At 51.6% G+C, this 20,361-nt stretch overlaps 1 protein-coding gene across 1 annotated transcript in view; it reads right to left on the bottom strand.

Moving 5' to 3' along the window:
• Positions 1–13,884: 13,884 nt before the first annotated feature.
• Positions 13,885–20,361, bottom strand: part of LOC142004598 (Fc receptor-like protein 5) — a 34,742-nt gene continuing 28,265 nt past the window's right edge. Inside the window, exons 12-16 of the mRNA XM_074982217.1 lie at positions 18,451–18,744; positions 17,987–18,328; positions 16,391–16,498; positions 15,034–15,155; positions 13,885–14,031 (exon numbers count right to left, since the gene is read on the bottom strand). Of these exons, the coding sequence (XP_074838318.1) occupies positions 13,885–14,031; positions 15,034–15,155; positions 16,391–16,498; positions 17,987–18,328; positions 18,451–18,744 (1,013 nt within the window). The remainder of the gene's footprint in view (positions 14,032–15,033; positions 15,156–16,390; positions 16,499–17,986; positions 18,329–18,450; positions 18,745–20,361) is intronic.

The following is a 20,361-nucleotide window of genomic DNA, read 5'->3' as shown; positions in this document are numbered from 1 at the left end:
TTCCCACCAGGTCCTGCCTCAACGGCTGTGAGGGAAGTGTGCTTTCTGAAGGAGGCCCCCTCCCCTGACAAGAAGAACTGGCTACCAAGTCCCATCAGTTTCTACAGGGTGCTGTTCTTCAGAAAACATCACCAGTGACTCCAGGGGTCCCAGGTGCTGACGGAGTTGTCCTCTCACGGAAGGCAGGCACAGAAGCTGATGTCCTGTCTGGTCCTCCGGTGCTCCCTTGTAATTCTTCTCCCCCAGATCCCACCTCCTCTTCTACTGGACACACAAACCTACGCTTCTGAGTTCCTGGCTCCTCACATTGGGCCTCTGTACAACATCTCCCAAACAAGGATGGATGGGAGCCAAGATCGCGGGCTGGGCAGAAAAGCCCCCCTGATGTACACTAGCTGGGCTGCCTGCAAGTGCTGGTTTTCACATTTCATGGTCTGATACACATCACATCTCCCACAGCTTGAAGGGACCTCACAAGGTCATCTAGTCCAGTCCCCTACCCTCTTGGCAGGACCAAGCACCATCCCTGACATCTATTTCCCCCATCACTAAATGGCCTGCTTAAGGATTGAGCTCACATCCCTGACTTCACCAGCCTCATGCTCAAACCACTGAGCTATCCCTCCCCCATAACACAACCCACCTGTGCCACCAACAGGTGAACCTGAACATGGGCCCTCTGGAGCTCAACGCAGGAGCCTCGACACTGAGCTCAAAGCCAGCTCACACTCAGCTTTAGAGGAGGCTTTAGAGGAGATACAGCCTCTCCCTATGCAAGTGGCCAAGGTGCAACTCCATAGCACAGCGAACCAACACTATGTGTGTGGGTTACACATTGAAATACTCAACTGCTGCAGCTCCCTTTTTTGGATGCTCTCAGACAGGAGACAAGGGGGTCCTCCATGGCTCCGTTATCCACACTTGTGAGACAGCAACACCGACCCACAGAGCCTTTTGTTCTCATCCTCCTCCCATGCACTGTTCATTAGTAGCTGGGTTACCATTAGCTAAGGAACCCCAAACACTCTCCTGACTTCATACATTCAGAGAAGTCGGTCTTGGAATGTCCATCCTCCCTCTGCAACTGCCAGAAACATAAGAATCACGGTCACCTTCGCAGAGACACTCCCCAGGGCTTCAGCGCATTACCCGGAGCAATAAGAGGGGTAAATTCAAACCCAGCACTGAGATGCTTCACATTAAAATAGACTCATAGATCACTAGGACTGGAAGGGACCTCGAGAGGCCATCGAGTCCAGCCCCCTACCCCAATGGCAGGACCAAGTACTCTCTAAACCATCCCTGACAAACATATCTAACCTCTTCTTAAATATATCCAGCGATGGAGATTCCACAACCTCCCTTGGCAATTTATTCCACTGCTTGACCATCCTGACAGCTAGGAAGTTTTTCCTAATATCCACCCTAAACCTCCCTTGCTGCAGTTTAAGTCCATTGCCTCTTGTTCTATCCTCAGAGGCCAAAAAAACCCAAGATTTCTCCCTCCTCTTTACGACACCCTTTTAGATACCTGAAAACCGCTATCATGTCCCCACCACAATCTTCTCCTTTCCAAACTAAAAAAGCCCAATTCTTTCAGCCTTCCTTCATATGTCACATTCTCTAGACCTTTAATCATTCTTGTTGCTCTTTTCTGGACCCTCTCTAATTTCTCCACATCTTCCTAGAACTGTGGTGCCCACAACTAGACGTAATAATCCACCTGAGGCCCAACCAGCGCAGAGCAGAGCAGAAGAATGACTTCTCGTGCCTTGTTCACAACACACCTGTTACATAAGCCACGTTTATTATCAAAAAGCTGGCAGTTAAATGATTCCAGTGCAAAAGATACTAGGTGATAGCATCGTTACATCTCAAGCAAAGTCAGAACACGCAGCTGAAAAGCACATTCTGTGTTCAACATGATTTTACTCAGCAATTACATGTGCTCTAGCCTGGCTGATTGGCTCTCAGACAAGACTGTCCACCTACGTACAAAGTGCTACTTGACATTGTCATCTTCGGAAGTTCACGACCGCACCTCTACGCTCTCCAAGACAGTCGCTCTCTCTGAGTTCATTCGCGTTAGTTCAAGAGGCAGCAAGATCTGGTCTCCAGCCCCCATCCAGAGAGAAGACATCTCTCCTCGGTGGCTCACAGGAGTCCTTTACCACGCATACACATTCCAACCCTCTTCTCACTCTCACCCTTCTTCATTGACGTTCAATTCCTGGACGGGCACGGTTCCCCTTTCTTCTAACACAGCCTTGAAAAAACACATACAGAAGACACCGCTCCCCTGGTGACATTCTCACATACAACCCACAATGATTTTACTCAGCAGTGTGCGGCATTTTCAGAGGGTGCCTCCCAAGGCAGAGTTGTGTCCATGTGGCGGGTGAGAGTACGAGTGTGGTAGAGTTCACATCACATGGGCCAACTGTGTGCGGGATGATTGTGCGCCTCTGAGGCTACCCATTTCAGCTGCTTGCTCAAGCGTTCATGGTGTCTGAACTCTTTCGCATCCTCTGGATAAATTCTCAGACCTCACCATGGGCCTCTCCACCAGAGCCTCCTGCTCCGGGCTGAAAATCAAGGGCAACAGTTGCAGCCCAAGAAGGTCCTTTTGTGGAGACAGACAATCCAAAGGAGACATTAAAGGCTCCATTGTGCACAACAACCTGGTCACCTGGAACTAGCAGCAGCACCAGTGGAAGATGAGGAAAATGAGACTGTTGATGAGGAAGAAGGAGCCACCCACCACCAGCTCCCGGACCCACGGATACATCGGAGCTGCAGAGAGAGGAGAATCATGGGTGGAAAATGCAGGTGTATGTCACAGCTCATAACGGCTCCCGGGCTGTCTATGGGCCTGTGCCAAGAGCACTCGTCATGAATGTTCCTGGATCCCAGCAGCCATCAAGCAGAAATGTGAAACCCACCCAAACCCTCTCTCTCTCACACTGGTGAACCCCAAAACCCTGATTCTTCCCACGTATCTCCCCAGCCCCCAACGTCTTCATCACCTGCTCTGTCCTCCTTGGCCACCAAGAGAGCTGGGAAAGGGTGTAGTAGTAGTGAAGCAATCCGGGGTCGTGCAGGGGATGAGAAGTGGGAGCCCTTCCCTCACCACATCCAGATGGGGCTAGGAGTCTGCTCTTTGACATTGACTTTGGGGGTTGCACTTTCTGTACCACAACCCCTCTCTGGGATTGGCCCAGTCCTTGTTTCACAGCTCAGTAACGGGCACGTGGGGGGCTCAATCCATTAACATTGGGAGGGTCTCAGATATTGGGGTCAAGGAAGTGCCATATACACCAAAGGAATCTGGTTGGGAGAGAAGGAAATTCTCCTCTCCACCCTCTTTTCTATGCTCATTTGATGACTGTGACCTCACCCAAAATCCATGTCCCAGAAGAGGCTCCAAAACAGGAACTTCTAATGCAACCCCAGGCTGGGATAGGGGGTCAGGAGGCACCCGGGGCACGAGGACACAACTCTCGGTTTGCTCTTCCTCCATTCCTAAAATCCCAGGCCCTGAGAGCGAAGGACCCCTCTGCACACAGGGAATGCCCTTGGCGTCTGCTCTCTGCTCAGACTCTCGGGCACTTGGCTCACACTTCTTGGATCCTTCCACCTCTGCGGGTAGAAGCACCAGGGAGCCAGCTTCGATGCCTGGGTCTGCACCCAGCTGGTGGAAAAGGGAGGAGGCAGGGGAGAGGGTCACACACCGGTATGGGGGACAGGCCTCAGTGTTCAATACAGGAGAAGGCTCACGTCCCGCTGGGATCACTGGGTAGATCTGGGAGGGGAGCGGCAGATCTTCCAGGTCACATTCATCTCAGGAGCTGGATAAAGAACTTCAGGTACCTCACCTGTCCTGGTGGCCTTCACGGTGACGTTCACAGCCTGGCTCCTGGGGGAAGGGATCCACCTCCCATTCACGTTGTCCTCATACCCGCAGGTGAATTCTCCAGTATGGTGGGTCCAGGCCCGGGGGATGCGGAGCACAGAGATATTCATAGCACTGGTGCTGAACGCTGTGGTGCTCATCTCAGAACCTGCCTCCCCTGGCAGGAGCTCAGAACCGTCCTTGTAGAAGTGAAACCGCCTCTCACTCACCTTCCCTGTGGCTGTGCAGGTGATGAGCAGGGGGAGCCCTTCACTCACGGCTCTGGACAGGGGATCCACACTCAGCGCTGGTGGAGAAGGGGCATCTGCGGGGAGCAGCAAAGGGAAGGGATTAGCAGGGGACAGAGTGAAGATATTTCCCAGAATTCAGCTCTCCCAGACCTCAGCTGTGCTCTTTCTCCTTTGGCTCCTGAGGGGCTCCCCCCAAAACAGGAACTTCTAATACAACCCGAGGCTGGGAAGTGGGGTCAGGAGGCACCCGGGGCACCAGGACAGAACTCTTGGTTTGCTTTTCCTCCATTTCTAAAATCCCAGGCCCTGAGAGCGAAGGACCCCTCTGCACACAGGGAATGCCCTTGGCGTCTGCTCTCTGCTCAGACTCTCCGGCACTTGGCTCACACTACTTGGATTCTACCACTTCTGCGGGCAGAGCAACTGGGAGCCAGCTTGGATGCCACAATCTGTGCCCAGCTGGAGGAAAAGGGTGCTGGCCGGGGGGACGGGTCACACACTAGTACAAGGGCTCAGTGTTAGAGACAGGAGAAGGGCCCCATACAGCAGGGATTGCCAGATGGATCTGGAAGGGAAGAGGCAGATGTTCCAGATGTTCATACTCGGGTGAGTGAAGTCCCTGCTCTACAGCCTCAGCTGACAGCCAGGTGGGCTTTAGCTCATGCGGTAGAGCACTGGGCTGTAGCCCCTACAATCGCTGGTTTAATCCCTGGCTGTGGCGACCCGGATCTGTCAGCACAACACAGGTAATATTCATCTCGGGAACTAAAGGAGGGAGCAGAGGTCCTGGCCGGGTCTCTCCTCTGCATGGAGCAGCGATACACAGCCAAAGAGAGTGTGAGCTGCAGGAGGCCGGGGTCTCACCTGTCACTGCTATGGAGATGGGTTGGCTCCTCCCTGATACAAACTGTTGCCCAGATTTTGTTTTCCAGAACTTGCAGCTGTACGATCCGGCCTGAGGTCCAGAAACCCCCAACAGTTGAAGGGATTCAGTGTCATTCTCCTGAGGTGAGCGGAGTTCCTGGGAGTGGATTTGCTGGTCATCCCTAAAGAACCGGACTCCAGACATCCTGCGTACCCAGGGAGCTGAGCACGTCAGCTTCACAGCTTCTCCAGCAACGTAGAGAAGACGTTCTGGAGACATAGTGAGCTGGGGGGCTGGAAAAGACAGAGTCGGAGAAGGACGTGGCTCTTAGTTGGGAGGCGGGTGACACAGAGGCACGCCCAGTGAAGGATCCTGGACACAAACCCCATCAAGTCCCAGCTGTGTGCCCAGCAGCCACCCTTCTACCAAGCCACACACACGCTGAGAAGCAGAGATCTCATTGTCAAGAACCTCACTGGGACCAGCCTCCTCTCCTTCGGACCTGAAAGGGGCAGCTCCTGCCAGGGATCAGCTCCGCCTGCCTGGTGTATGCTGGAGGTGCTGGACTAGCTGAGGATGGGGTTGTCCAGGAGATGTCCCAACAGGTGCAAACCAGACCACATTGCCGGAGGGGCAGGTGGAACCAACCTGCCACACAGACCTGGGTCCATCTCCCGCTCGTCTTGGCCTCATACCCGCAGGAGAATCAGGCGCAGCTCCCTCCAAAACATGAATTTGATACAATGTGAGGCTGGGACGTGGAGTCAGGAGGCACCCAGGGGCACCAGGACACAACTCTCACATTAATGTCCCCCCACTTCTAAAGTTCCAGGCCCTGATATTACAGGAGCCCTCAGCAGATGGGGAAGGCAGTCGGTGTCTGCTCCATGGGTCAGACTCTTTCAGAGTTGGCTCACCCCCAGGATCCCACAAACTCCAAGGGTAGAGGCACCAGGCAGCCACGTTGCATGACAAGGTCTGTGCCAAGGATGGAGGAAAAGGCACCTGCCAGGAGATGGGATCACACAGGGGTATGGGAAACCGGGGTCAGTGTTGGATACAAGAGGAGGCCCCCACAGCTCGGATCTCTGCACGGACTTTGGAGGGGAGAGACAGATGTACCAGGTAAGACTAATCTCAGGAACAAGAGAGGAGAGCAGAGGTCCTGGCTGGGACTTTCCCCTGCATGGAGCAGAGATACACAGCCAGAGGGACCACAAGCTGCAGGAGCCCAGAGGTCTCACCTCTCACTGATATGGAGATGGGTTGGCTCCTCTGGGATACAAACACTTGTCCAAAGTTTGTCTTCCACAACTCACAGCTGTACACTCCAGCCTGAGGTCCAGAAACCCCCAACAGTTGAAGGGATTCAGCGTAATTCTCTCGAGGTGAGCGGAGTTCCTGGGAATAGATTCCCTGGTCATCCCTGAAGAACCGGACTCCAGACATGCTGCGTGCCCAGGGAGCTGAGCACGTCAGCTTCACAGCTTCTCCAGCAACGTAGACAGGATGCTCTGGAGACACAGTGAGCTGGGGGGCTGGAAAAGACAAGAGGGTCGGAGAAGGAGATGATTCCTACTTGGGAGGCTGGTGACACAGAGGCAGAGGAAAAGCCAGAGAAGGGAAGGATCCAGGAGAGAAACCCCATCAAGCCCCAGCTCTGGGACCACCAACCACCTCTCTACCAAGCCTGACACCCCCCACCCAACCCCCCTCCCACACACACACACACAGACACTTAGAACCAGAACTTTCATTGTGAAGAACCTCACTGGGACCAGCATCCTGCCCTTCATAAATGAAGGGGGCAAACCCTGCCGGGGATCAGCTCAGCCTGCCTGGGCTGTGGTGGGGGCACTTGAGTAGCTGAGGACAGGGGTGACAAGGAGCTGTCCCAACAGACCAAACTCCCCTCCAATAAGGGCAGATGGCAGCAACCTGCTCCTCAGTCCTGCTTGTCCCTGGAGAGCTTCAGGCAGACCAGCTGGGACCTGCCCCATTCCCCAGTCGAGCTGCCGGCTTTGCAGTGCTACTGAACGTGTGGCCGTCGGGCACCCCGGTGTCTCGGTTCCCCACACCCACAGCTGGTACATAAGAGCGGGTGAAACCCTCCTATGACAGAAAACATGGAAGAACAAACCAGGCAGCTGCAGCTTTATACACTTAGAGAGAACTCCCCAAACTCCTCTGACCCCCGTGCTCTGAGCTTCCACACAGCAGTGCCCAGTCTCTGAGGTTCTCTGGGGCCCCCAAGCTCACCACAGAGGGTTTTGGATGCAGGGAGGGACCCTGACTAGTGCCGGGGTGAGGCTGAGGTTTGGTGGGATTCTGAGCCCCAGCGAACCACCCACCAAACCACACAAAATAGGGGCTCACCTGCCACTCTGATGGTGATTGAGCTGCTGTTCATCGATGACAAGATCTCTCCACGGACTCCCCTCCGCCAGTACGCACAGGTGTAGTATCCGGCAGTTTCCTTCTCAGCCGTGAGTTCCAGCCAGTTTTGTGCAGCCTCTCCTCGGAGTACAACAGCGCCTGTTGGCCTTTTCTGATAGAATCTGTATCCTGGGGCCCAGGAAAGCCGAGGAGGTGAGCACGTGAGGGTAAGAAGATCACCTGGGAGATACTCTCTGTCCCTGAGGTTCTGAGAGAGTGTGGGGGCTGGCAGTGGATCTAGGAGAGAGACAGAAGGGACAGTAGGGAGGGAAAGGCCATGATAGGCTGAAGGAAACGGGGAGAAGATGAGATCTGCATGGCCGCGAGCACAAGCTAGTTTCATCTCATTGCCTGGCCACTGCCCTTGGATTGGAAAATGCACCATGGCGCAGAAACTACAACCTGCCTCCCTCGGACTCACTCACAGAGGTTTTCCTATATCCACCTGCCACAACGAACCACTATGTTCATTGAGTCCAACTTCCTGGGTCGCCCTAGGACCTTCCTCAACTGCTTCAGCTGTGACCTACAGCAGATCTGAGAAATACAACCAGGCACCATTCAGAAGCTCCTACAGCTGGAGAACCCACCACAGCCCTAGGGAACCGCCTGCGCTTGAGTTCCTCTTGGAATATCTCTGCCTGCAGCTTCAAGGCCCTGGGTCATGTTTCATATTTGTCTGCTCAGTTGAAGAGACGCCAATGGACAAATTCCTGTTCCCCGCTGAGGAACAACGAGTCAAGGATTGAATCCCCCCCAGACCGGATCTTTGCTGAGGTCAACAGTTCTGGCCCCTGCAGTCTCTCATCATGAGATTAAACTTCCCACCACAAGGCTGCTGAAATTCCAACCTCTCCCCATCTTCCCACAACCTGTTCCCACCAGGAGCTGAACCATCCCACATGCCCGTGTACACGGGGTCTAGATGGTGAATCAGAGCAATTGAGTGAGACAGAGGGAACCTTGGAAAGAATGGGACTTTCCCACAGAGGCATCAGGAGCAGAGCTGGGGTGAGACAGGTCCTTCATGTGCCTCAGGAATCCCAGAATCCCTGCCTCGAATCTTAGGGGAAGTGACAAGCAGAGACAGGGATGAAATGGGGACAGAGCTGTGGATTCAAATGACTGAACCCCAACAACCTGCATTATCCTCAGGGTATTCACCATGAGACCATAGGACAGTAGATGGGGAGGAACCCACCAGCTATCCATTGGACCTACCCAGCTAGAACTGGAAGATATGGACAGGAAATTGAAATAAGGTTTGGCTGTATGTGGGGAAGTGAGCAGAGAGTTTTTCTACCCACTGCATTTCCTCTGCAAAACATGCTGTTAATTCTGCACTGGGCAGTGCTGGCTCTGTCTTCCCAGCCCTCAATCCTCAGTGGGGGTCCAGAGAAGAGACAGACAGACCCGACCCTGCTCCACACAAAGCTGCACACAGATGGGCCCTGCTCACTGGACTCAATGTGATGGCAAGGTGGGTGCTCAGTGTCCAGGACCTGCCCAGCCCTCACTCTAGGCTGAGGCTGGCTAGTACCCTGGGGACATGGCACGTTCTCCCCAATGGCCTGGCCTGGGGCCCACCAAGGTGGCATCTGCTGGGCTTCTTCTTCTGCCCCCATGCACCTGGAGCTGCTTCCTTGGGAGACCCTTGTGAGCAGAGCACCCTGACCTCCTGAAGGGGTGAGACAGGGACACCCAGGAAGCCCCCCAGCCTGACACAGTGAGGAGGGGGGCATCTCAGTAAGGCCAGGAAATGTTGTTACCTCTGGTGAACACCGGTGAGGAGAGAGTCTGCAGAGCGGCTGGAAGGAAAGAGAAGACAGAGGGTGAGAGCTCTGGGAAGGGGATGCAGAGGGGCATGGGGAGCTGGGAGGGAAAGTCTCTAGACACACAGAGGCTGGGTGGCCGAGGGAGACAACTTACCCAGAAGAGGCAGAAGTCCAGTTAGCTCCATGCTCAGCCGGTCACTGGTGAGGGACAAAGCAGAGCCAAGCACCCAGCTCCCAGTCTGGCTGCAAAGAGGAGGATGTGTCCCTCCTCTCTGATGGAGGCACAGGAAGTCACAATGTCCGTTGTGGTCACCGCTCAGCTCAGTGGCTTCAGAGACACTGATGCTTGGTGTAGAGAGCACAGCTGCCTGTTTCCAGAGGCTGACAGAGGTGGGAGTGGCTGCAGCAGCTTCCCCAAGTGACTGACAGCTCCGGGGCTGGGAATTTCAAACATTCATGGGGACGGGCCTGAAAACAACCACCTGGTTCTTCTCTAGACTAGGGGTATTATGCGAACGTTGGAGGACCAGATAGAGAGTGACCAGGCTGGGGAGAGTTTTTAGACTGTAGTCCTGGCTGGGATGATTTAGTTGGGGTTGATCCTGCCTCGGGCAGGGGGCTGAGCTCAATGACCTCCTGAGGTCCCTTCCAGCCCCAGGAGTCTATGATTCTATGACTTAAAGCATTTTGCCTGAAATAAGCACCAGGAGGAAAACCACATTTTTTTAAACAATCTCTTGGTCTATTCGTATTAACTGGCATGTTTTGTTTATTTTACACTAGTAACTTGCTTTCCTCTGCCTCTTTTCACTTACAATCACTTAACTCCTGCGTTTTATGCATAAGAAGAGACCTTTGCTTATTAGCAAACCCAGAGTAAACAATTGCTCCTGGGCAGGAGCTAGAGCTGCGCATCTCTCTCATTGATAAAGACAGCACCTTCTACAAAATTCCTCTACATAAAATGTCAACAGGGTAAGCCCTATTTATTTGGCTTTTGATCCTTTTTCAGGGTGTTTCTGGGTGCTGTAGAGTCCCACAGCTCAGCCATCCAAGAACTGAACTGTTGTCAGTTTCTGCGTTACTCTGCTTGGGAGGTGTTACCCCTACTCTGTGCCATACCTGGGGCAGAGCTGTCAAAAGTACCCCAAAAAGTTACTTGAGTAAAAGTACAGCTACTTTTGTGTTTGGGTACTTGAGTAGGATAATGCTGTGGCATGTGTGTACTTTTACCCATGTAGTTTTCCAGAGGGACACCAGTGACTTGTACTTAAGTACACCCCCTGCGGTACTTTTACTCAAGTAACTTCTGGGTGTACCTCACCTTCAGCACAGCATAATCTGTAGTATGATAAACAGAGGTGAAAAATCTCAAGGGGTCCTCTGTAATCAGAGCCTCATTCATACCTTCAGGTACAAAATTCCTAGCTGCATACAACCAGGACAATCTTACTCAGCAAATCATAATTGTTCCATTCATAGAACACTAGGACTGGACGGGACCTTGAGAGGCCATCGAGTCCAGCCCACTGCCCCAATGGCAGGACCAAGTACTCTCTAAACCATCCCTGAGAGATATTTATCTAGCCTGTTCTTAAATAGCTCCAGCGATGGAGATTCCACAACCTCTCTTGGCAATTTATTCCACTGTCTGACCACCCTGACAGGTAGGAACTTTTTCCTAATGTCCAGCCTAAACCTCCCTTGCTGCGGTTTAAGCCCGTTGCCTCTTGTTCTATCCTCAGAGGCCAAGAAGAACAAGTTTTCTCCCTCCTCCTTATGACGCCCTTTTTGATACCTGAAAACTGCCATCACGTCCCCACCTCAATCTTCTCTTTTCTAAACAAGCCCAATTCTTTCAGCCTTTTGTCATGGGTCACATTCTCTAGCCCTTTAATTATTCTTGTCACTCTTCTCTGGACCCTCTCTGATTTCCCCACATCTTTCTTGAATTGGGGTGCCCAGAACTGGACACAATATTCCAGCTGAGGCCTGACCAGCGCAGAGTAGAGCGTAAGAATGACTTCTCGTGTCTTGTTCACGACACACCTGTTAATGCATCCCAGAATCATGTTTGCTTTTTTTGCAACAGCATCACACTATTGACTCATATTAGCTTGTGGTCCACTATAACCCCTAGATCCCTTTCTGCTGTAGACATTCCTAGACAGTCTCTCCCCATTCTGCATGTGTGAAACTGATTGTTCCTTCCCAAGTGGAGCACTTTGCATTTGTCCTTATTAATGCCTTACATGATACACTTCGTGAAGATTTGTTGCAGTGGCTTCACCGTCGTAGCAACCACGAGATCCCCTCCTGCTTTGTTCTGCAGATGTATGCCCTCTGCATCCCCAGGGCCACATGCTTTCTCCATTGGAGCACCCCTTTACCTTAGATGGAAACGTGAAGCTGGATCCTTCGCTTGGAGTCAGACTCTCATGCTGTCTGGAGAGGCTGACGACAGGGGGTCCCAACCTCCAGGTGTGCTGTCAAAACCAGACACCAGCCCAAGCAAGTTGGGGGTGGGGGGTTCTACAATGAGATGTCACCAAGCCAGAGCTCATGTGGACTCCTGGGTCACCGTATGGAGGAGTCACAGAAAGTTGCCTTGGAATCTCCAGTCCATCTTGCCCCCAGACACACTGAAACTACAGCATCATGAAGTCAGTCCAAGTAAACTTCAGACAATGACTCATTTGTGCGGCTCTGTGTTTTCCACCCCCAAATTTAAATACCAGATTTACATTCTAATGCATTTACTTTTGCACTTTATGGTGAACATGAGAAGAGAAGCAATTTCTTAGTAATACTGCGTTGGAACGCTTTTCTAGTTTAAGGTCCGATTCCAGAAACAAATCTTTGTTAAAGGGGAGATGAAACATTGGTCTTGTGTGCTCCCACCAAGCTTCTGAAAGGCTACACAGGCCTGGAAAGGTTGAAAATATCTGTAATACATACATATCAGAAAAACAGAGCTATAAATACATATTTCAAAGGACTAGAAGTGACCTAGACAAGTCATTGAATCCCCTGCATTCACACCAGCACCCAACAGAGGTTTTTAATCTAACCTGCCCCAGGGCAGGTCCATTGAGGATTGAACTCACAACCAGGCCAATGCTCTAACCACCGAGATATCCCTCCCTGGACAGCTAGTTGGTCCATGTTTTCATAAGTTCTACCAACACTGAACATACTAGTAACGTTACACAGCCATGCAGCTTGCTTTGATACATTAGAACAAGTGTGTTGTGATGGTACAAAAATTGCCTGAAAATTGTGGGTACTGGGGGGTAATTTTAAAGGGTCGTCTTCTGGTTAAGCGCTGGGGATGGCCAACAGATTGATGCAAAGTCAGAGTCTTCCCATTGACTTTAAAGGGATTCAGAGTAGGCCCTATGCAGGCCTGCCAACATGTGGCGGGGGAGAAGGGGCAACTGCCCGGGACCCAATGATTCAAAGGGGCCAGGATCTCCTGCTGCAGCAGCTGGAGCATCATATAGAAGCGCAGAGAGCACCCGGGGTCCACCAAGTTTATTGGCTTCTCTGGTCCCATGTGACGTTCAACCCTCAATATGGAACAAATATTACCTCCCCTGATGCCGTTTAACTTTGGTGAAGATTTTTTTCCTTTGGAGAATGCGTCAAAATTTCAATGCTTTTCAAGTGCATTGACAAGAGCTATGTACAGTAGGGTCTCAGGCTTCGCCAACTTAATGATTGCAAATTCAATTATTCGCTGGTGGCCCAGCAGCCTCTTCCCCAGGGTCCTGGGCAGGATCACTGTCCCCCGCCACTTTTTTTGTGTTAAAAAAAATTGAGAAACATTTTAACAGTGACTTGGGTGTGCCCTTTGCCACATAGCATGTAAGGGCTGTCCTATTCTCTGGATCATCACCTTGTCCTGGTCCTCAATGGTAGAGCAGGTGGACGATAGCACAGGTGATGCTTCAACAGTTGTGAAGGTGGATGAAGGCTACAGAAGACTCCCAGTTGTTATGGAACCCACATGCCATGGGACCTGAGTTTTCTATCTGTCAAGAACCAGCTGGTGGCGGCAGGACAACAGTCCCCCCCACCCCATGTTAAAAGAAGTCATACACAGAGGAAGACACCTGGGTATGACTCTCCAAAACTTAAACCCTACAGCAATGGGAGCAGGACTGTGAAATCTGGAAGCTTTCAGTCATGACCCAGCATGTAGGGGGTGGATGTGTCCATCACTCATTCCATTTTGAGGACCAAGGAGGTAGAATAGTCCAGCTGCTTCATCCATGACTGAGCAGTCCTATTTAGGATCCACTCTGCTCACCCCACATGGGGGAATGGGCTAGGAAAGGTGTCCTAGACACAGTCCATCTCAACCCTCCTGATAACCACGTCCAGTGGATTCACCTCCGTGTGGCCCAAATTGAACAGTAAACTTTGGAACATGAGTCTTCTGGGTTGTCCATTAGAGTCCGAAAGTGAATGACCTGAAAGATGCTGTGATAAGATCCGTGGCTCCAGAATCAGTCTGATCAGCCATCAGACTCTCAAAGAGGGTGACACGAAGATGTTCTACTCATTTGTGGGTGACCGCCAAGAATAAGGGCTGTCGGGGGATAAAACATGAAGGATACAGCTGTGTGGAGAAGGAGAAGATGCAGAGAGCGGTTCCACACCTTATTCATCTGCCTTCTGAGTGTGCCTTGTCATCACCTCACTATACAGCACTTGCTGCTCTTCAGCAGGCTTGGCTTTGGTTTTCGACTGGGTCGTGTGGGCCCCCAAGGCCAAGAACTCGATGTGTGCGTAGGTGATTTCTGAGCCCTGGTGGAGGAGGACAAAGAAACACTAAATACTAGAATGGTGTAGAGATGGGGAAGGGACATTTTCTGGGTCAGGTGCCACTGATCCATAGACAGAGCAGTTGGGGGGTCACTCAAGTGAGAAGCAAAAAAAACAATTTCTCTCTGATGTAGTTCCCAGCTGTGTGAGGGGCAGAGCTATGGGGTTTGGGGTGGAGTGGAGTGGGGTGCAGGAGTTGACTGAGGGTGGGGAGTCTGGTCGGGGGGTAGAAGAGTGGTGAGGACCTGGCCAGGAGGGGCTGCAGAAAGCAGGCTGGGGGTGGGGGTCCACATGCGAGGGGGTGCAGAAGGGTTTGGGGTCTCAAAGGGAGGGGTAAGGACAGGAGTGATGGGCCAGGGAAGGAAGGAGTAGGACCAGGGTGCGTGTTTTTAAGAAGACTTTAAGTCCTGGCTGGGATGACTTAGTTGGGGTTTATCCTGCTTGAAGCAAGGGGCTGGAGTAGGTGACCTCCTGCGGTCCTTTCCAGCTCTAGGATTCCACAAACGAATGCCAGGAAAGAGTCAAACCCAGAGAAAGTGGGTTCTATTTTAGCCAGCCACCAGGTGAGCCAGTGGGAGGAGAGAGGGAGCTTTTGAATCAAAACGGTTGCCTGCTGAAGAAGTCTCCCTTTCCTGTGGCTGGAGAGGGGAGACACGGAGATGGTTTAAGGAATTTGGTAAATAGGCAGTACTCAAGGATATCTGGGCATACAGATATGTAAGTAAGGAGGAAATGTTTAGTCAGAAGCGATCAGGTTATTTTTTATTCTGGGTCTGGTGAGGAACTTCTCAGGCCGGCTGTTGTACTCCCCTGTAACTTCTAAACTGCATCGCAGGGAAGTAATGTTCTGTGCTTGAGCTTACCTTTGTTTAGTTGCTCTGTAACACCTAGCAGAATTGGAGAAAAGATTCAGGCCGGGCCGTTCCAAGGAAGTTGGACTGCGCTGGTGTTTTGAACATTAGCCCATAAATCCGTTCCCATTACCTGCTCCACGTGCTGCATTCCAGCCCCCTGGGCTTCTGATCCCCTATCCTCGTAACTGGGATTCAGGTCTCTGGTGCATTCTCTGGCCTCAGATCTTCTGATGTTTCGCAGAGGATTTGAACCTGAAAAAGAATCCGATGAGAACAGAAATGAAGTGGGGAAGGACGTCCTACAGCTTGAGAAAGAAGAAACTCAACTCATCTTCGTACCCATCATCAACTTCAGTCCATTGCAATTCTGAGGATCCTATGAACATTTCTCTCTGTATTTGTGTTTATGTGATTTTTACCCCCTCCCTTTGCCCTAACCACAACCAATGACCTCAGCGCTCATCGGTAACCTCAGCGTTATTGCTTATCTGTAGCTGAACCCTGCGACCACAACCACAAACACAAACAACCGAAAAGAAATTTGACCCCAAGATCAGAGTCTTTGTCTGGGACATGGAAAAACAATATACATGGAGATTTTAGAGAATGGAAATCGATGATCAAATCCCATTGATATTACATAAAGGACAGGACATCTAAAAACCTTAATCCTAACCGCTAAACTAACCTCTCAGATGCAGGCAGAGCCCTCTTAACGGCTTTCAGCTCTTTTGAAAGCGTGAAAATCTGCTGACTGAAAACACAGCTTACACCTTGTAAAAGCCCATTTCTTTATTTGTTTACTCATACTGTGCAAGAGCCCGCTGTTTCAAAATTACTTCAAAGTAGCAGGCGCGTGTGTAGACGCCTGCAAAGTTATTTCAAAATAGCAGCCATTACTTCAAAATACTTTGGTGGGTAGACACGCCGATCATCCCAGTAGGAATAAATTTGTTAAAAGGTGTCATAGCTTCGCCCTTGTCCGTTCAAAATAAAGAGAGACCGTTGTCTTTTGGAAACCGAATTGAAAGTGAAGTAAGCAGCCAATGGGTGTCTCGACACACAAGGTTTGGGCGTTTTTCTTTCTTTTCCCTAGACTTAGCGCTATATTACGGGTGGATTGATTTTCTTAAATCAAACTTCCGCTGAGGTGGTTATTTGGCATTCTGTGTTATCAAAGTCAAACATGTACAGATATTTATTTGAAATACTTAATTCATATTAGTTAATCAGTATTGTAATAGTTAATTATAATAGCTAATTAATATTTAAAAGTGTCTTTTTTTAAACAATGGTTTCTCAAAGGTAAATATATCGAGCTCAACGCGTGTATTAGATTTGGCATCCGTACCCACAGGGCGCTATGGTAGGTGGGGGTTGTTAATGGTTTAACGCTATTGACGCTGATGACTGAAGAACAAATTATTGGCCAGACCCAATCACATGGCCAGATGGGATCTCACGGCCCCTCTCCTGCTTTCACCCACCTCTTTCCTTCCTGTGGCAGTAGCAGATCAGAGCAACCAGGGCTCCAGCCACAAGCAAGACCCCGCCTGTTGTTAGCAGAACGTCTCGGGTCTTCGGTGAGGCTTTTCCTGCAGCAAAGGGAGGGACAGGGACGTGAGGACAGCCAGGCCACCTTGGGACAAGGTATGAGACATGTACATGAAGCGCCCCCTTGCCACAAATTTCCTGTGGAAAACTTTCATTGTGCTCTCTATGGCACCTTCTGCCTGCCCCCAGGTGCACCTCACTCCACAGATGGGAAAGAAGGTCACAGAATCACAGGGCTGGAAGGGACCTCAGGAGGTCATCTAGTCCAGCTCCCTGCTTCAAGCAGGATCAACCCCCATTAAGTCATCCCAGCCAGGACTTTAAAACCTCAAGGGATGGAGAATCCACCACCTCTCTAGGCAACGCATTCCAATGCTTCACCATGCTCCCGGTGAAGCAGTTTTTCCTAATCTCTAACCTACACCTCTGCCTCTTCAACTTCTGACCATTGCTCGTTCTTCTGCCATCTGACACCACTGAGAACAGGTTCTCTCTGTCCCTTTTAGAGCTCCCCTTCAGGAAGTTGAAGGCTGCTATCAAATCACCTCTAAGTCTTCTCTTCTGTAAACTAAACAAGCCCAAATCCCTCAGCCTCTCCTCATAGCTCTTGTGCTCCAGCCCCTGAATCATTTTTGTTGCCCTTCGCTGAATGTGCTCCAGCAAATCCACATCCTTTTTACACTGGGGGGGCCCAAAACTGGGCACAATATTCCAGATGTGGCCTCACAAGTGCTGAATAGAGGGGAACAACCACTTCTCTAGATCTCCTCGAAATGCTCCTCCTAATGCACCCTAGTTTGCCGTTAGCCCTCTTGGCTACAAGGGCGCAGTGTTTACTCTTATCCAGCCTTTCATCCACCATAACCCCTAGGTCCCTTTCCATCGTACTGCTGCTGAGCCAGTCAGTCCCCAGCCGATAACAATGCTTGGGATTCATCTGCCCCAGGTGCAGGACAAGGTCCAGTGGTTATGGGTCTCACCACCCCTGCTGTGCTGAGGTCCCCAGAGTACTGTCCCTCTCCTTGCCTGCATTCCCAATCTCCATGATGTGCACGTGGAGGGGAGGGCGCATAATCTGTTGCCAACATTGTGAGGGGTTCAGTCATTAAGGCTACGTCTAGATTGCGGACTTCTTTCAAGTCTGCCGTTCCAGGAGCTTTCTGCAGCCATCCCGGTCATCCTCATTTCATGACAAATGAAGGGAGGTGTCAGCAGAGGGGTATTCCCAGCACTGGGCCCTGTGCGGATGGGCTAAATGTCAGGAAAGCCTCTCCTGACAGAACTGTTGTCAGAAGATACGCAAACGCTTTGGGCAGTTTGCTGAGAATTGTCGGCTGAAGAGACGCAATCTAGACTTAGCCTAGGGCACTTGAGCTGCGAAAGGGCCTGTGGGGAGGTGGAAGGGGATCATCTCCCCTTTGTTTTCTGTCACTTCATCCAACTTCTCTTCCCCAGGACATCTCTGGAGGATGGTTCTCCTCCCATGGAGCAACACTGGGTGCTGAAGGAAGGAATTAGGAACCTCCCACCTGTTCTGGTGGCGTGCACGGTGAAGTTCAAAGCCCAGCTCCTGGAGGACGGGATCCACCTCCCGCTTACGTTGTCCTCATACCCGCAGGTGAATTCTTCAGTGTGGGTGGTCCACGCCTGGGGGATGCTGAGCACAGAGAAGTGCGTGGGGCTGGCGCTGAACGCTGTGTACTTCATCTCAGAACCTGCCTCCCCAGGGAGGAGCTCAGAACCGCCTTTGTAGAAGTGAAACCGCCTCTCACTCACGTTCCCTGTAGCTGTGCAGATGATGAGCGGGGGGAGCCCTTCACTGGCTTCTCTGGAGGGGGCATCCACACTCAGCATTGGCTGAGGAGGAGGATCTGTCGGGGAGCAGCAAAGAAGAGGAACTGAGTGACTAGGGTACGTCTCACCTTTTGCATGGAGGAGAGCTACCCATCCAAGAGGGACAGCACACAGCAGGAGTCGGGGGGGGTGGTCTCACTCGTCACTGCTATGGAGATGGATGGGTTTCTCTCTGATTCAAGCTCTTTTCCAGACTTTATCACCGAGTAGTCACAGCTGTATGCTCCAGCATCTGACATAGCCAACCCTGAGAGCAGAAAGGAGGCACTATGACTGTACGGAGTTGAGCGGAGATCCTGGGAATGGATTTTCTGGCCATCCCTGAAGAACCGGATCCGGGAGATGGTGGCCACCTTGGCAGCTGAGCACGTCAGGGTGATGGCTTCTCCCTCGATGTAGACAGGATGCTGTGGAGACACGGTGAGCTGGGGAACTGGAAGAGACAATGGAGTCAGGAGAGGAGACAATTCCTGCTAGGGAAGCTGGTGGCGTGGAGGCAGAGAAGGGCAGTTGGATATCACTCATTTATGGTGAGATCTCTGAAACCAGCCCCGTGGTCCCAACTATGGCCTGGGGACATCTTTTAATATGGTTGAAGGTTCTGCCACGTCGCAGGGAGTTTGGCACAGATGAGGAGTGACGGATTCAGGGGAGAGAGTTCCCAGTCCCTAAACCCTGGCCCTCTGAGATAGAGGCTGACCTTAACCTGGCACAAAGAAGGGGAGCAGGAACTGCAGAGCTTCTCGTATTTGAATCTGAGGTTTGTGACCACAGGGTTATCCCAAAATGTAAAGGGAACAGACTCCCTGGGGAAGTACCTGAGGCGATCAGGGCTCAGGGGAAAGGGACAAGGTTGTAGGGGTATCTGGAAAGCAGAAGTCAATGTTACACATGAGAGAAAAAGTTTCACCCAGAAGGGATCTCTGGAATGGGCAGGGATGTGAGAGGTGGATCTTCCCAGGGATTAAGGGAGATGGCGTTTTCTCCATGGGAAACTCGATGGGACACCTCCAGACCTCACTGAGCCCCATCCCGGCCCTGTGCCCACCTGTTACCCAGCAGGGGGAAGAACCACTCTGTGTGGGATGCTCTGGTTGCCCAGGCAACAGCAAGGATGAGGGATGGATGGATGGTCTCTGACTCATGCTTGCAGCGGAGGCTGCACATGGGTCAGAGAGGGACATCTTCCGAGACCTTTGATAGAAGGATTTGTACCCTATGGTACCTTCACCAGTGGGGGCCATTCAGGTTAGGGTAGCACTTTCCCTTCTAATGGGTACGGATCATCGATGATCCTAGAGCGTTGGTACAAGCAGGACATTCATCAGAGATGGGAGAACTCAGGAAAGTTTAATGAAACCAAACCCAAAGTTTTCCAAAGTGACTGTGGGCTGGGGGCCACCCCAAGCAAAGTGGCACCGTTTTTGCCTTCCACCAAGGACTGATCACAATATCTAGAACCCCAGGGAGTGACACTGACCCAGTGGCGGGGGGCATTGTCCGGAGCTGAGCGACCAAGGTGTGTCTCATCCCATCCATGGAGCAGAGACACTCAGTCAGGGGACCAGCAAACAGCAGGAGTTGGGGGTCTCACCTATCACTGCTATGGAGATGGGTTTACTCCTCTCTGCTGCGACCTCTCGTGTGCTCACATAAGCACAGGTGTAAGTTCCAGTTTGAGATCCAGACACTGCTGGCAGCTGAATTGAGTTGGTGTAACTTTGCAGAGATGAGACACGTTCCTTGGAGGGGATTTTCTGGCTGGCCCTGAAGAACCAGACTGTGGACATAGACAGTACCCCAGCAGCTGAGCATGTCAGGGTCACGGCTTCTCCAAGGCTGTAGACAGGCTTCTGTGGGGACACGATGAGGTGGGGAACTGGGAGGGGAGCTGGAAAAGACAAGGGGGTTGGAGGAGGAGATGGTTCCTACTTGTGAGGTGACCCAGAGGCAAAGGAAAAGCCAATGATGGGCAGAGAAAGGAGGGATCCTGGACACAGACCCCAGCCAGGCCCAGTACCACGTCCCAGCCAAGCCATGCAAACACTGA

This window comes from Carettochelys insculpta, chromosome 32 (assembly GCF_033958435.1).
Source record: "Carettochelys insculpta isolate YL-2023 chromosome 32, ASM3395843v1, whole genome shotgun sequence".
Lineage (NCBI taxonomy): Eukaryota > Metazoa > Chordata > Testudines > Carettochelyidae > Carettochelys > Carettochelys insculpta.
The sequence above is the reverse complement of the archived record's forward strand: the minus strand, read 5'-3'. Positions and strand labels throughout refer to the sequence as shown.